The sequence below is a fragment of the Physella acuta genome, unplaced genomic scaffold (assembly GCF_028476545.2).
Source record: "Physella acuta isolate Inbredline_101_S28 unplaced genomic scaffold, ASM2847654v3 ptg000491l, whole genome shotgun sequence".
In the NCBI taxonomy this organism is placed as follows: domain Eukaryota; kingdom Metazoa; phylum Mollusca; class Gastropoda; family Physidae; genus Physella; species Physella acuta.
Window position 1 is genome coordinate 80,359 of NW_026732010.1, and position 16,364 is coordinate 96,722.

A 16,364-nucleotide genomic window follows, 5' to 3' on the forward strand; every position below is an offset into this window, starting at 1 on the left:
ACAAATGAAGTAACACAAGTTACACGAAATCTAGGAAATGATTATGGTAGCACAGCTAAAAGCTACAATTTGAGGGAGAGATGGCATACAGGTCATCGTCAACTGCACGAGAACGATTACTCATGCTATAGAGGATGCTAAGATTAAATTATCAATTTACAGTTTATTAATATTATACAGTCTGTAACTGTAATATATAAATATCAAACAATTTGTATCAGTAATATAAATTGTGTACTATTTCAAAAGATTGTAAACTGTATTATGTTAAACCTATTCTATACTATTAATTAACAGTGAATAAAGTAAATCAAGTAAAAGTTAGAGACTATTATTCCGCATAACAATAAGACGGAAGTCTCAATGATGAATTGTGTGTTAGCCATACCTGTGAAAGGCAATGTTGTTGTGTTGTGACCTAGATTTGTCTGAAATGGGTCAACTAGGGGAGACAACAAAGTATATTAATCATGCGTCGTAATAACATGCCTTGATGATAAGGAAGTTTTTTTTACTACATAGGATATAATTATTTAATTCATGAGTTGAATTAAGTCTTTGATAATTTCAACTATGTATTATAGTTTGGTAATTCACTAAACTCATTTGTCTTGTTTATACAATTACTTGGTAATTGAAATGTTTTTCTTTCTCATATTTGAATACATTACACATAATGCTTGTGCATTAGTCTACAAAGAATGTATTTTTCCATGTTTTTGAGATGCATAAAAATTTTGTTGTCTGGCACATGATCCTGCCCTACCAATATTGTATTTATAAATTTTGTTACACAAAATTTTAATTGAAGGGGGGACGTGTCACAGACTGTATAATTATGTATCCTTATTATATTGTGTTTTGCATGAATGAAGAGTACCTGGCTAGCGGAAGGACTGTCTGAGCGATCGTCATGTGTTTGTCCATGCTTTTGGGTGAGATCGCTCATTGTACGTAAGGGGAGAGAAAGTAGTGAATAAAAGGGAGAGCGAAAGGTGAACGGGTGTTGTGTGCTAGAACTTGAACCTGAGGACTGTGGCTGTGAATGTAGGATGTTACTACGACACTTTGTTTCTTGACTGTGATTGTACTTATACCAGTTGTGACCATGGATTTACTATGGATCTATTAATTCTCTGTACAAAGTGTAAATAAAGTTATTGTTTCACAGCCACTGTTGCTCGTGTTCCTGTATGAAACCCACAACAACAAAGAATACATGTTGTTACACATATGTTGGCCATCATTAAACATATGTTGGCCATCATTAAACATTTGTTAGCCATCATTAAACATTGGTTGGCCATCATTAAACATTGGTTGGCCAACATTAAACATATGTTGGTCATCATTAAACATGTTCTCGGGCAGATGAGGTTCGTTAGCTGGGGACAGCCACTCTTCTAGGAGAGACAACTCCAAAATTAAACAACTGCTGTCTTGTTGTTTGTTCTTGGTTGGACAAAGGCTATGGAAGCAAATCCAAAAAGAAAAGCAGGCTGAAATCGGAATCAATGGCCTCAATGGCGCATAACCAGTTGACACGTATACTTAATTGTGATGGAGGGGATCGCTTCCAACACCAAAATTAAGAAAGAAGAAGAAGAAGAAACATTTGTTGGCCATCATTTGACATTTGTTAGCCATTACTAGCCCATTAAAAATGTGTTCTGATAAGATTTAATTCCCTGTTAATTTGTCGTCTGCTAGACAGCGGATTGTCGTAATCTATGGAGGAAATGACGTCACTCTCGGCCTATTTAAATCTCATTTCCCTTGTTCGTCTCTATACCTGTTAGGAGGATGCTCGGGGATGGAGGTTGTTATAAGGTGGGGGTGTTAGGTGGGGGAGGGGGAGGGGGGGTGTTAGGTGGGGGAGGGGGAGGGGGGGTGTTATCTGGGGGAGGGTGTTAGGGCTCCAAAGTGAAAGTTGGCTAGTGCCGACATATAAGATGTCAGACAGACTAGACTCCCCTAGGGTGGGGCTAGTATTCCGACCAATGGGTATATCTTAGTGCAATTCATTATATGAATTTCTATCTTTTTACCATTCAACGGTAATGACCAACGTTGTATAATGTTGGAATCCTAATATATAAAAGCTCATGTACGCACCTCTCTCTCTATGTCTCTCTCTCTAACTCTCTCTCTCTCTCTCTCTCTCTCTGAAACATTTTTGAGGCTATGTGATCAGTATAGACAGGGGGAACAATTAGTTCTGCAAACAGACAGGGGGAACAGTTAGTTCTGCAAACAGACAGGGGAACAATTAGTTCTGCAAACAGACAGGGGAACAATTAGTTCTGCAAACAGACAGGGGGAACAGTTAGTTCTGCAAACAGACAGGGGGAACAATTAGTTCTGCAAACAGACAGGGGGAACAATTAGTTCTGCAAACAGACAGAGGGAACAATTAGTTCTGCAAACAGACAGGGGGAACAATTAGTCCTGCAAACAGACAGGGGGAACAATTAGTTCTGCAAACAGACAGGGGGAACAATTAGTTCTGCAAACAGACAGGGGGAACAATTAGTCCTGCAGACAGTCAGGGGGAACAATTAGTCCTGCAGACAGTCAGGGGGAACAATTAGTCCTGCAGACATTAACGTATCCTATCACCAGCCCCCCCCCCCCCTGATGCTGAGAGCGGATGTCTTGCAACATAAACTATTGATAAGGTCGTCTTGACGTTATCTCCAGCGACACCACTGTTTAAACAGGGGCTATTTTTAGACTTCATTCATTGGTTTTCAACCACCAGCTTTAAGGACCAATTCAACTGAAATTGAAGCAACTAGACGAGAACAGCTGACAAACTAGACGAGAACAGCTGACCAAACTAGACGAGAACAGCTGACAAACTAGACGAGAACAGCTGACAAACTAGACGAGAACAGCTGACCAAACTAGACGAGAACAGCTGACAAACTAGACGAGAACAGCTGACAAACTAGACGAGAACAGCTGACCAAACTAGACGAGAACAGCTGACCAAACTAGACGAGAACAGCTGACAAACTAGACGAGAACAGCTGACAAACTAGACGAGAACAGCTGACCAAACTAGACGAGAACAGCTGACAAAACTTACCCAGTGTGGCCGACCCCGACTCTCGCAGTAAAATCACCAGAAAAAACAAAACTCCTCTTGCCATTTTCAAGAAACAATAGGTTGACCGGTCGACTGTGTCCACGAGTGTCCACGTGTGTCCAAGTGTGTCCACAGTTGCCAACCGTGTGACTGACGCTTGATGACGCCTTCAATAAAACACTTGAGGTCACGTGGTACACTAATTGATGTGACGTGGACGGACTAATTAATTAGCCAGCTGGGAGTGAGACCAGATGTTAAATATACAATTTGTGACGTCATTGTTCCATGGTCACCTTTTGTCCTGTGTTCAATATAATTCAACAATTCATATTTGGGAAGAAATTTTTAACGGGCTACAAAATGTCCAAAATTTTCTAAATTTTATTTCATTTAGAATCTCCTTCGCTGCGTCATTTACCAAACCCCAACCCCAACCCCAAGCCCAAGCCCAAGCCCAATGGCGGTGTAAAAAAAAATGTCCCCTCCCTCATACAAGTCACTTGAAGCTGTGGACTGATCGCAAAAATACAACCCCGGGGGTGAAGTAAAAACCCGGGGGTGAATGAATGGACTCGCTGTTAGGCCTACGTGACTGTAGGACGTTCGTGTATAGGCGGGGTGCCCACTTGAGCGGCAGGTCACAGGAGGAAATACTCGCTCAGTAGCTGCACAAGTTGGGCTGTGAAAATATCTCTTGTATCGGACAGTACCGCCCCCACCCCCTACACACTATTACGGAGGGGAGTACGGAAAGAGTCATCAATGAAAGAGTCATCAATGAAAGAGTCATCAATGAAAGAGTCATCAATGAAAGAGTCATCAATGAAAGAGTCCCCAGTGAAAGAGTCATCAATGAAAGAGTCCCCAGTGAAAGAGTCATCAATGAAAGAGTCCCCAGTGAAAGAGTCATCAATGAAAGAGTCCCCAGTGAAAGAGTCATCAATGAAAGAGTCCCCAGTGAAAGAGTCATCAATGAAAGAGTCCCAAGTGAAAGAGTCATCAATGAAAGAGCCATCAATGAAAGAGTCATCAATGAAAGAGTCATCAATGAAAGAGTCATCAATGAAAGAGTCGTCAATGGCTCCAGTGGCCAGCGAATGGAGTAACAAGCGCCTGGATGTGGCGATGTGGCGATGTGGCGATGTGGCGATGTGGCGATGTGGCGATGTGGCGATGTGGGATAGGACTTGTTGGGTGTACAGTGTACGTGAATGAGGGGAAGATAATCCTGTGTTGTCTTGATTTACTAGCAAACTATCACCTGTCAATTGATTCTCGCTCTCTCTCTCTCGCTCTCGGTCTCTCTCGCGATATATATATATATATATATATATATATATATATATATATATATATATATATATATATATATATATATATATATATATATGATTTGTTATTTAAAATTAATAGCTTTAAATATGAAACAATATTTATTCATATAAAAACATAGACATGTTTCGCCAGAATAGTAAAATTAGTAATCAAATAATATTATTCTAGGACTATCTCAATTCACTTTAGAAGCTGTTCATTTTTACTTTCTCGTATATACGTATAAGTATAGAGAAAGTCTTGCAATCGTGCACAAAAAAAATCGAGATTTTTACAAATCTCGACGTTTTACACCTCACTGATACGGAAAAACATAATTTTGCAATCTTGTCCGTATGTCTGTGTGTCTGTCTGTGTGTCTGTCTGTCTGTGTAAACACGATAACTTGAGTACCGTTACAGCTAGGTTGATGAAATTTCATATATAAGTATTTTATTAAAATCGTAGATCCTGATCAACTTTTGAGCGATTTCCGATAACCGGAAGTGGTACTTTTTCTACTTTGAATTTTCAAAAGCCTATAACTTGAGTACTATTTCAGATAGATAAATGAAATTTCACAAGTACGTAAATGATCTAATGCTCTATCTTTTTTCAAATTTTGAGTAATTTCCGTTGACCGGAAGTACTAATTTACGCTATTTCCGATTTCTCAAAAAACGCATGTAAATTTATAAAGTACTAATAATATTGCGCACTATTATGCACATTTTGTTTAGGCATTCGCTTGGTGCGCAATTCTTTTTTCTATGAGATTCTATTTTTAAAAGTTTAAGTAATTAAAAATCATGTCTATATTCCAAGTTATATAAGAATATTCGAGAAAGTTTAGGGGAGATCACTCCCGGTTTATTATTTTATTTTTTCTTTACGGATATCACCGGCTCAGGAGGTGTCTTCCATTAGCCAGTCAGGCCTCAACAATGCAAACGCCGACTAACTGGCTTGGATATCGGTGTGAATAACTGGCATAGTTCGCTTCTATCCTTTGGTTCTCACCAGACTTATCTTCCATCGCACTGAACGCAGGGTCAAGTCGTAACCCACCGTCCAGTAAAAATGAAATGATATAATATTTGTGCAAAGAGCTGGAGAGCCGTATACTGGACGACAAAAGAGCCGCAGGTGGCCGACCCCTGCCCTATACCTATGCCTATACATATATATATACGCTAATCGAAGTCGAGTATTTTAAAAATCTGAATGTCACATAAACAACAATTTGACAATAGTAAATCGTGATGAAATGTATATATATATATATATATATATATATATATATATATATATATATATATATATATATATATATATATATATATATATATATATATATGTAAGTATACATTGATGTAAGAATGAATATATCTATACACGTATATGTATTCCTACATGTATATATGCAGGTATATATTTGAATGGATGAGTAGCCTATACTTACATGTGTGATGTTGTTCCGTGTGTGTCAACTTGCTGTAAGTAACGTCTGCTAGTCAAGCCGTCTGCTAGTGAGGTATCGTGCTAGAGGGCCGCGCGGTGAGACAAAAACCTTGTGTGAGAACAACTCAGCGGCAGATAAGGCGGCGTTAGATGGGAGCAGCTCGGCTCTGGTTGCCCCCCCCCCCCCCCCTCCAGCAAGCTGCGTCATCACACGCTACAGTTGTACGCTACAAAAGATCATTTGTTCTGGCCTCAGCGGATTACCTGCGGGCCTCGATTCAGTTTTAAAGGCCAATAACTCTTAATATCTCCAGCAAGCCAGGTTTTAACGGTGTGTACATGGGTACAGAGTTTCTTTCTGGCACATTAGCCGGGGGCGTCATTCCTTCCCCCCCCCTCCCCCCCGACGAAATAGGAAAAGATTAAAATAAAATTCGAGTGTCTTCCCCCCCCCCCCCCCCACCCGTCTGGAGAAAAATGTTTGTGAGAATACCAGTTCGACTAGAATGTCTTGTTGTGATCGTTTCCATGGAAACACTAGATCTCTCTCTTATGCTAACAATATCACAGAGAAACAACATCTTAAAACTTTCAATATCGGCCTTCTGTGGGCAACTTAAAACTTTCTATATTGGCCTTTGTAGGCAACTTAAAACTTTCAATATCGGCCTTTGTAGGCAACTTTTGTAGGCACTGTATGTACGTGAGTGACGTGAGTGACGTGAGTGACGTGAGTGTGACCTTTTCACTTTCATTTAGGTGAGCGAACTCTCATAACTATATAAGCATCAACTTTGTATACACGTGAGAAAGAACCCTTGTTACAAAGTTCTGTATTAAAATGTTTCTCCCAAAGTTCTGTATTACAATGTTTCTCCCAAAGTTCTGTATTAAAATGTTTCTCCCAAAGTTCTGTATTACAATGTTTCTCCCAAAGCTCTGTATTACAATGTTTCTCCCAAAGTTCTGTATTAAAATGTTTCTCCCAAAGTTCTGTATTAAAATGTTTCTCCCAAAGTTCTGTATAAAAATGTTTCTCCCAAAGTTCTGTATTACAATGTTTCTCCCAAAGTTCTGTATTACAATGTTTCTCCCAAAGTTCTGTATTACAATGTTTCTCCCAAAGTTCTGTATTAAAATGTTTCTCCCAAAGTTCTGTATTAAAATGTTTCTCCCAAAGTTCTGTATTAAAATGTTTCTCCCAAAGTTCTGTATTACAATGTTTCTCCCAAAGTTCTGTATTACAATGTTTCTCCCAAAGTTCTGTATTAAAATGTTTCTCCCAAAGTTCTGTATTAAAATGTTTCTCCCAAAGTTCTGTATTAAAATGTTTCTCCCAAAGTTCTGTATTACAATGTTTCTCCCAAAGTTCTGTATTACAATGTTTCTCCCAAAGTTCTGTATTACAATGTTTCTCCCAAAGTTCTGTATTAAAATGTTTCTCCCAAAGTTCTGTATTAAAATGTTTCTCCCAAAGTTCTGTATTAAAATGTTTCTCCCAAAGTTCTGTATTACAATGTTTCTCCCAAAGTTCTGTATTACAATGTTTCTCCCAAAGTTCTGTATTACACTGTTTCTCCCAAAGTTCTGTATTAAAATGTTTCTCCCAAAGTTCTGTATTAAAATGTTTCTCCCAAAGTTCTGTATTAAAATGTTTCTCCCAAAGTTCTGTATTACAATGTTTCTCCCAAAGTTCTGTATTAAAATGTTTCTCCCAAAGTTCTGTATTAAAATGTTTCTCCCAAAGTTCTGTATTAAAATGTTTCTCCCAAAGTTCTGTATTAAAATGTTTCTCCCAAAGTTCTGTATTACAATGTTTCTCCCAAAGTTCTGTATTACAATGTTTCTCCCAAAGTTCTGTATTACAATGTTTCTCCCAAAGTTCTGTATTAAAATGTTTCTCCCAAAGTTCTGTATTAAAATGTTTCTCCCAAAGTTCTGTATTAAAATGTTTCTCCCAAAGCTCTGTATTACAATGTTTCTCCCAAAGTTCTGTATTAAAATGTTTCTCCCAAAGTTCTGTATTAAAATGTTTCTCCCAAAGTTCTGTATTAAAATGTTTCTCCCAAAGTTCTGTATTACAATGTTTCTCCCAAAGTTCTGTATTACAATGTTTCTCCCAAAGTTCTATATTACAATGTTTCTCCCAAAGTTCTGTATTAAAATGTTTCTCCCAAAGTTCTGTATTACAATGTTTCTCCCAAAGTTCTGTATTAAAATGTTTCTCCCAAAGTTCTGTATTAAAATGTTTCTCCCAAAGTTCTGTATTAAAATGTTTCTCCCAAAGCTCTGTATTACAATGTTTCTCCCAAAGTTCTGTATTAAAATGTTTCTCCCAAAGTTCTGTATTAAAATGTTTCTCCCAAAGTTCTGTATTAAAATGTTTCTCCCAAAGTTCTGTATTACAATGTTTCTCCCAAAGTTCTGTATTACAATGTTTCTCCCAAAGTTCTGTATTACAATGTTTCTCCCAAAGTTCTGTATTAAAATGTTTCTCCCAAAGTTCTGTATTAAAATGTTTCTCCCAAAGTTCTGTATTAAAATGTTTCTCCCAAAGTTCTGTATTACAATGTTTCTCCCAAAGTTCTGTATTACAATGTTTCTCCCAAAGTTCTGTATTACAATGTTTCTCCCAAAGTTCTGTATTAAAATGTTTCTCCCAAAGTTCTGTATTACAATGTTTCTCCCAAAGTTCTGTATTAAAATGTTTCTCCCAAAGTTCTGTATTAAAATGTTTCTCTCAAAGTTCTGTATTAAAATGTTTCTCCCAAAGTTCTGTATTAAAATGTTTCTCCCAAAGTTCTGTATTAAAATGTTCTCCCAAAGCTCTGTATTAAAATGTTTCTCCCAAAGTTCTGTATTAAAATGTTTCTCCCAAAGTTCTGTATTAAAATGTTTCTCCCAAAGTTCTGTATTAAAATGTTTCTCCCAAAGTTCTGTATTACAATGTTTCTCCCAAAGTTCTGTATTAAAATGTTTCTCCCAAAGTTCTGTATTAAAATGTTTCTCCCAAAGTTCTGTATTACAATGTTTCTCCCAAAGTTCTGTATTAAAATGTTTCTCCCAAAGTTCTGTATTACAATGTTTCTCCCAAAGTTCTGTATTACAATGTTTCTCCCAAAGTTCTGTATTACAATGTTTCTCCCAAAGTTCTGTATTAAAATGTTTCTCCCAAAGTTCTGTATTACAATGTTTCTCCCAAAGTTCTGTATTAAAATGTTTCTCCCAAAGTTCTGTATTACAATGTTTCTCCCAAAGTTCTGTATTACAATGTTTCTCCCAAAGTTCTGTATTACAATGTTTCTCCCAAAGTTCTGTATTAAAATGTTCTCCCAAAGCTCTGTATTAAAATGTTTCTCCCAAAGTTCTGTATTACAATGTTTCTCCCAAAGTTCTGTATTACAATGTTTCTCCCAAAGTTCTGTATTAAAATGTTTCTCCCAAAGTTCTGTATTACAATGTTTCTCCCAAAGTTCTGTATTACAATGTTTCTCCCAAAGTTCTGTATTAAAATGTTTCTCTCAAAGTTCTGTATTAAAATGTTTCTCCCAAAGTTCTGTATTAAAATGTTTCTCCCAAAGTTCTGTATTAAAATGTTCTCCCAAAGCTCTGTATTAAAATGTTTCTCCCAAAGTTCTGTATTAAAATGTTTCTCCCAAAGTTCTGTATTAAAATGTTTCTCCCAAAGTTCTGTATTAAAATGTTTCTCCCAAAGTTCTGTATTAAAATGTTTCTCCCAAAGTTCTGTATTAAAATGTTTCTCCCAAAGTTCTGTATTAAAATGTTTCTCCCAAAGTTCTGTATTAAAATGTTTCTCCCAAAGTTCTGTATTAAAATGTTTCTCCCAAAGTTCTGTATTAAAATGTTTCTCCCAAAGCTCTGTATTAAAATGTTTCTCCCAAAGTTCTGTATTAAAATGTTTCTCCCAAAGTTCTGTATTAAAATGTTTCTCCCAAAGCTCTGTATTAAAATGTTTCTCCCAAAGTTCTGTATTAAAATGTTTCTCCCAAAGCTCTGTATTAAAATGTTTCTCCCAAAGTTCTGTATTAAAATGTTTCTCCCAAAGTTCTGTATTACAATGTTTCTCCCAAAGTTCTGTATTAAAATGTTTCTCCCAAAGTTCTGTATTAAAATGTTTCTCCCAAAGTTCTGTATTAAAATGTTTCTCCCAAAGTTCTGTATTAAAATGTTTCTCCCAAAGTTCTGTATTAAAATGTTTCTCCCAAAGTTCTGTATTAAAATGTTTCTCCCAAAGTTCTGTATTAAAATGTTTCTCCCAAAGTTCTGTATTAAAATGTTTCTCCCAAAGTTCTGTATTAAAATGTTTCTCCCAAAGTTCTGTATTACAATGTTTCTCCCAAAGTTCTGTATTAAAATGTTTCTCCCAAAGTTCTGTATTAAAATGTTTCTCCCAAAGTTCTGTATTAAAATGTTTCTCCCAAAGTTCTGTATTAAAATGTTTCTCCCAAAGTTCTGTATTAAAATGTTTCTCCCAAAGTTCTGTATTAAAATGTTTCTCCCAAAGTTCTGTATTAAAATGTTTCTCCCAAAGTTCTGTATTAAAATGTTTCTCCCAAAGTTCTGTATTAAAATGTTTCTCCCAAAGTTCTGTATTAAAAAAATTTTTAAGCCCGGAGTATGGCGGAACATTCGTGCTTTTGTTTGGCTGACTGATGTATGTATGTAACAGTATAGAAAGACGAATGTGTTATGTAATACAAGTTGTTTAGCGACCCAAAAGTTTAGCGACCCAAAAGTTTAGCGACCCAAAAGTTTAGCGACCCAAAAGTTTAGCGACCCAAAAGTTTAGCGACCAAGAAGTTTAGCGACCCAAAAGTTTTGCGACCCAGAAGTTTAGCGACCCAAAAGTTTAGCGACCCAAAAGTTTAGCGACCCAAAAGTTTAGCGACCCAAAAGTTTAGCGACCCAAAAGTTTAGCGACCCAAAAGTTTAGCGACCCAAAAGTTTAGCGACCAAGAAGTTTAGCGACCCAAAAGTTTTGCGACCCAGAAGTTTAGCGACCCAAAAGTTTAGCGACCCAAAAGTTTAGCGACCCAAAAGTTTAGCGACCCAAAAGTTTAGCGACCCAAAAGTTTAGCGACCCAGAAGTTAAGCGACCCAGAAGTTTAGCGACCCAAAAGTTTAGCGACCCAAAAGTTTAGCGACCCAAAAGTTTAGCGACCCAAAAGTTTAGCGACCCAAACGATTAGCGACCCAGAAGTGCAGTCGGGTTGACGTCACTTTGGTTCCGTGGGAAAACAGCTTGAGTTATTTATAGATGTCAAGGGGCGGCCATCTTGGATGATCATTTGATTGAATCTCTGACAGCTGGAAACCACAACTTCCGGCTCGGACGCGGGCAGTAGCACTCACCACTGGAAGTAGCACTCACCACTGGCACTGGCAGTAGCACTCACCACTGGCAGTAGCACTCACCACAGTAGCACTCACCACTGGCAGTAGCACTCACCACTGGCAGTAGCACTCACCACTGGCAGTAGCAGTAGCACTCACCACTGGCAGTAGCACTCACCACTGGCAGTAGCACTCACCACTGGCAGTAGCACTCACCACTGGCAGTAGCAGTAGCACTCACCACTGGCAGTAGCACTCACCACTGGCACTGGCAGTAGCACTCACCACTGGCAGTAGCACTCACCACTGGCAGTAGCACTCACCACTGGCACTGGCAGTAGCACTCACCACTGGCAGTAGCACTCACCACTGGCAGTAGCACTCACCACTGGCACTGGCAGTAGCACTCACCACTGGCAGTAGCACTCACCACTGGCAGTAGCACTCACCACTGGCACTGGCAGTAGCACTCACCACTGGCACTGGCAGTAGCACTCACCACTGGCAGTAGCACTCACCACTGGCAGTAGCAGTAGCACTCACCACTGGCAGTAGCACTCACCACTGGCACTGGCAGTAGCACTCACCACTGGCACTGGCAGTAGCACTCACCACTGGCAGTAGCACTCACCACTGGCAGTAGCACTCACCACTGGCAGTAGCACTCACCACTGGCACTGGCAGTAGCACTCACCACTGGCAGTAGCACTCACCACTGGCAGTAGCACTCACCACTGGCAGTAGCACTCACCACTGGCAGTAGCACTCACCACTGGCAGTAGCACTCACCACTGGCAGTAGCACTCACCACTGGCAGTAGCACTCACCACTGGCAGTAGCACTCACCACTGGCAGTAGCACTCACCACTGGCAGTAGCAGTAGCACTCACCACTGGCAGTAGCACTCACCACTGGCAGTAGCAGTAGCACTCACCACTGGCACTGGCAGTAGCACTCACCACTGGCAGTAGCACTCACCACTGGCAGTAGCACTCACCACTGGCACTGGCAGTAGCACTCACCACTGGCAGTAGCACTCACCACTGGCAGTAGCACTCACCACTGGCACTGGCAGTAGCACTCACCACTGGCAGTAGCACTCACCACTGGCAGTAGCACTCACCACTGGCAGTAGCACTCACCACTGGCAGTAGCAGTAGCACTCACCACTGGCAGTAGCACTCACCACTGGCAGTAGCAGTAGCACTCACCACTGGCACTGGCAGTAGCACTCACCACTGGCAGTAGCACTCACCACTGGCAGTAGCACTCACCACTGGCAGTAGCAGTAGCACTCACCACTGGCAGTAGCAGTAGCACTCACCACTGGCAGTAGCACTCACCACTGGCACTGGCAGTAGCACTCACCACTGGCAGTAGCACTCACCACTGGCAGTAGCACTCACCACTGGCACTGGCAGTAGCACTCACCACTGGCAGTAGCACTCACCACTGGCAGTAGCACTCACCACTGGCACTGGCAGTAGCACTCACCACTGGCAGTAGCACTCACCACTGGCAGTAGCAGTAGCACTCACCACTGGCACTGGCAGTAGCACTCACCACTGGCAGTAGCACTCACCACGGGCAGTAGCACTCACCACTGGCAGTAGCACTCACCACTGGCAGTAGCAGTAGCACTCACCACTGGCAGTAGCACTCACCACTGGCAGTAGCACTCACCACTGGCAGTAGCACTCACCACTGGCAGTAGCACTCACCACTGGCAGTAGCAGTAGCACTCACCACTGGCACTGGCAGTAGCACTCACCACTGGCAGTAGCACTCACCACTGGCAGTAGCACTCACCACTGGCACTGGCAGTAGCACTCACCACTGGCAGTAGCACTCACCACTGGCAGTAGCACTCACCACTGGCAGTAGCACTCACCACAGGCAGTAGCACTCACCACTGGCAGTAGCACTCACCACTGGCAGTAGCACTCACCACGGGCAGTAGCACTCACCACTGGCAGTAGCAGTAGCACTCACCACTGGCAGTAGCACTCACCACTGGCAGTAGCACTCACCACTGGCAGTAGCACTCACCACTGGCAGTAGCACTCACCACTGGCACTGACAGTAGCACTCACCACTGGCAGTAGCACTCACCACTGGCAGGCCCAGAGAAAACACTAACAGCCCCCCCCCCCCCCCCCCCCCCCCAAGATGCCTGGAAGAAACTCTGCTATCATTCAAGTATTTATGTTACGTGTGCGAAAGCTGACAATTCATACCAACATTGAACAAAAAGAATTATCCATTAGAATATTATAACGTTAGAGAGCAGACAATAAAGCCTGTTGGAACTTGTTTGGTGTACAGTCGCAAACAGAAAACAGAATTTCAAACCTCTTTAGGAAATTATCACTAACATACTGAGGTTAAACTAGGTCCAACGAAAACCAGTAAGCGCGACATAAGCGTCATGAAACCACACATCCAACCTTTTAAGTGTCATCCATTTTTACAAGCTTTTATTTAACTCACTTCCTCTGTCGTCAGTCGTCAGTCTAGATCGAAACGCAGGAGTGAAAATTCGGACACTTCTACTTAACCGATACGATTCACATTTGGCACGTGGGTCAAGACATGAAGACAATGCAATCTGAAACTAAATTTGACTTAATTGGATGCCTAATTAATTTTTTTATGAATAATTAAAATTTGGACCGAATTAGTAGGCATGCTTGTCCGACCACACCACACGCGTCATCACGTTCAATAGCTGCGCCATCACGTTCAATGGCTGCGCCATCACGTTCAGTAGGGGCGCAATGATTTTTAGTCATAACTCTATTGTAAATAAAACATGTAAAGTACTGAAAAAAAATTCATTAAAAAACGTTTTAATAACAAGCTTTTATGTAATAGTGCACTAAAAAGTAGAAAATAAATTATAGACTACTATTTAAATAACTAGAAAGAAAAGCGTGGGTCACTTTAGTATCTATTGGATACCTGTACTAATGTTAAGGAAGACACCCACGCTTTTCTTTCTAGTTATTTAAATAGTAGTCTATAATTTATTTTCTACTTTTTAGTGCACTATTACATAAAAGCTTGTTATTAAAACGTTTTTTATGAATTTTTTTAGGGGTGTTCCACAGGCGTCGCTGCCACTACACACGATGTAAACGTTCGCTAAAAGTAAAGGCCTAGTAGTATTTTGAAAAGTTTTAGTCAGAGAGTGTTCTGGCCTAACGTAGGCCTGACTGTCGATTACCGTTTGATACGACTGCCACGACAAAATTGCCCATTGAGTTGGGTTAAAATAACACAAGCACACGACAAAATTGCCCATTGAGTTGGGTTAAAATAACACAAGCACACGACAAAATTGCCCATTGAGTTGGGTTAAAATAACACAAGCACACGACAAAATTGCCCATTGAGTTGGGTTAAAATAACACAAGCACACGGCAAAATTGCCCATTGAGTTGGGTTAAAATAACACAAGCACACGACAAAATTGCCCATTGAGTTGGGTTAAAATAACACAAGCACTGCTGTATAAGTTTTTTTCAGTGTTTGTGCAGCTTTGTTTCTGTTATAAACAATACAGAGTATGATTGTGATCAGTGTTTCTTCCAGACTTTTTTCTCCGGGGGGGGGGGGGGGGGGCACTTGAAATCTTCGGGGGGGGGGGGGGGGGGCGGTAAACTTTCTTCGGGGGGGCGGACACTGTTAAAAGTATATATTTTCTACATAAATTATATAAATTTCGTTTCGTTCGGGGGGGCGGTAAAATTTTTTCGGGGGGGGGGGGGGGGGGATTTGCTCCCCTCGAAGAGATGCCTGGAAGAAACTCTGATTGTGATGTCCACGTAGACCCTCCCAGTGGCGTAGCTAGGATTTTTGGGCCTCTATGCAAAAATGATCAGTGGGGCCCCTTAGTCAGACGTTTGGTTACAGCGGAGTTAAACAAAGGAATCAAGTGTTTCTTAAGGTGGAGGGTTTTCAAAAATATAAATATTTCGTACATTATTTATTTTATACGTCCTGCTAGTGTATTTATACTACATTATTATGTAGGACTACAACCCCGTAGTTTTGTAATGTAAGATTACAACCCCGTAGTATTGTAGGACTACAACCCCGTAGTATTGTAATGTAGGACTACAACCCCGTAGTATTGTAGGACTACAACCCCGTAGTTTTGTAGGACTACAACCCCGTAGTTTTGTAATGTAAGATTACAACCCCGTAGTATTGTAGGACTACAACCCCGTAGTATTGTAATGTAGGACTACAACCCCGTAGTATTGTAGGACTACAACCCCGTAGTTTTGTAGGACTACAACCCCGTAGTTATGTAGGACTACAACCCCGTAGTATTGTAATGTAGGACTACAACCCCGTAGTATTGTAATGTAGGACTACAACCCCGTAGTATTGTAATGTAGGACTACAACCCCGTAGTATTGTAATGTAGGACTACAACCCCGTAGTTTTGTAGGACTACAACCCCGTAGTATTGTAATGTAGGACTACAACCCCGTAGTATTGTAATGTAGGACTACAACCCCGTAGTATTGTAATGTAGGACTACAACCCCGTAGTATTGTAATGTAGGACTACAACCCCGTAGTATTGTAATGTAGGACTACAACCCCGTAGTATTGTAATGTAGGACTACAACCCCGTAGTATTGTAATGTAGGACTACAACCCCGTAGTTTTGTAGGACTACAACCCCGTAGTTTTGTAATGTAGGACTACAACCCCGTAGTATTGTAGGACTACAACCCCGTAGTATTGTAATGTAGGACTACAACCCCGTAGTATTGTAATGTAGGACTACAACCCCGTAGTATTGTAGGACTACAACCCCGTAGTATTGTAATGTAGGACTACAACCCCGTAGTTTTGTAGGACTACAACCCCGTAGTATTGTAATGTAGGACTACAACCCCGTAGTATTGTAATGTAGGACTACAACCCCGTAGTTTTGTAGGACTACAACCCCGTAGTATTGTAATGTAGGACTACAACCCCGTAGTATTGTAATGTAGGACTACAACCCCGTAGTATTGTAGGACTACAACCCCGTAGTTTTGTAGGACTACAACCCCGTAGTATTGTAATGTAGGACTACAACCCCGTAGTATTGTAATGTAGGACTACAACCCCGTAGTATT

At 40.5% G+C, this 16,364-nt stretch overlaps 1 protein-coding gene across 3 annotated transcripts in view; it reads right to left on the minus strand.

Annotated features, from left to right (window-relative positions):
• LOC131944412 (tyrosine-protein kinase receptor Tie-1) overlaps positions 1–5,958 on the minus strand; it is a 68,864-nt gene extending 62,906 nt beyond the window's left edge. For 2 of the 3 annotated variants that reach the window (XM_059305003.1, XM_059305002.1), the window contains exons 1-2: positions 5,871–5,958; positions 3,092–3,395 (exon numbers count right to left, since the gene is read on the minus strand). In XM_059305003.1, the coding sequence (XP_059160986.1) occupies positions 3,092–3,155 (64 nt within the window). In that variant the 5' untranslated portion in view covers positions 3,156–3,395; positions 5,871–5,958. The remainder of the gene's footprint in view (positions 1–3,091; positions 3,396–5,870) is intronic. The other variant, XM_059305004.1, reaches the window with a different exon arrangement.
• Positions 5,959–16,364: the final 10,406 nt, after the last annotated feature.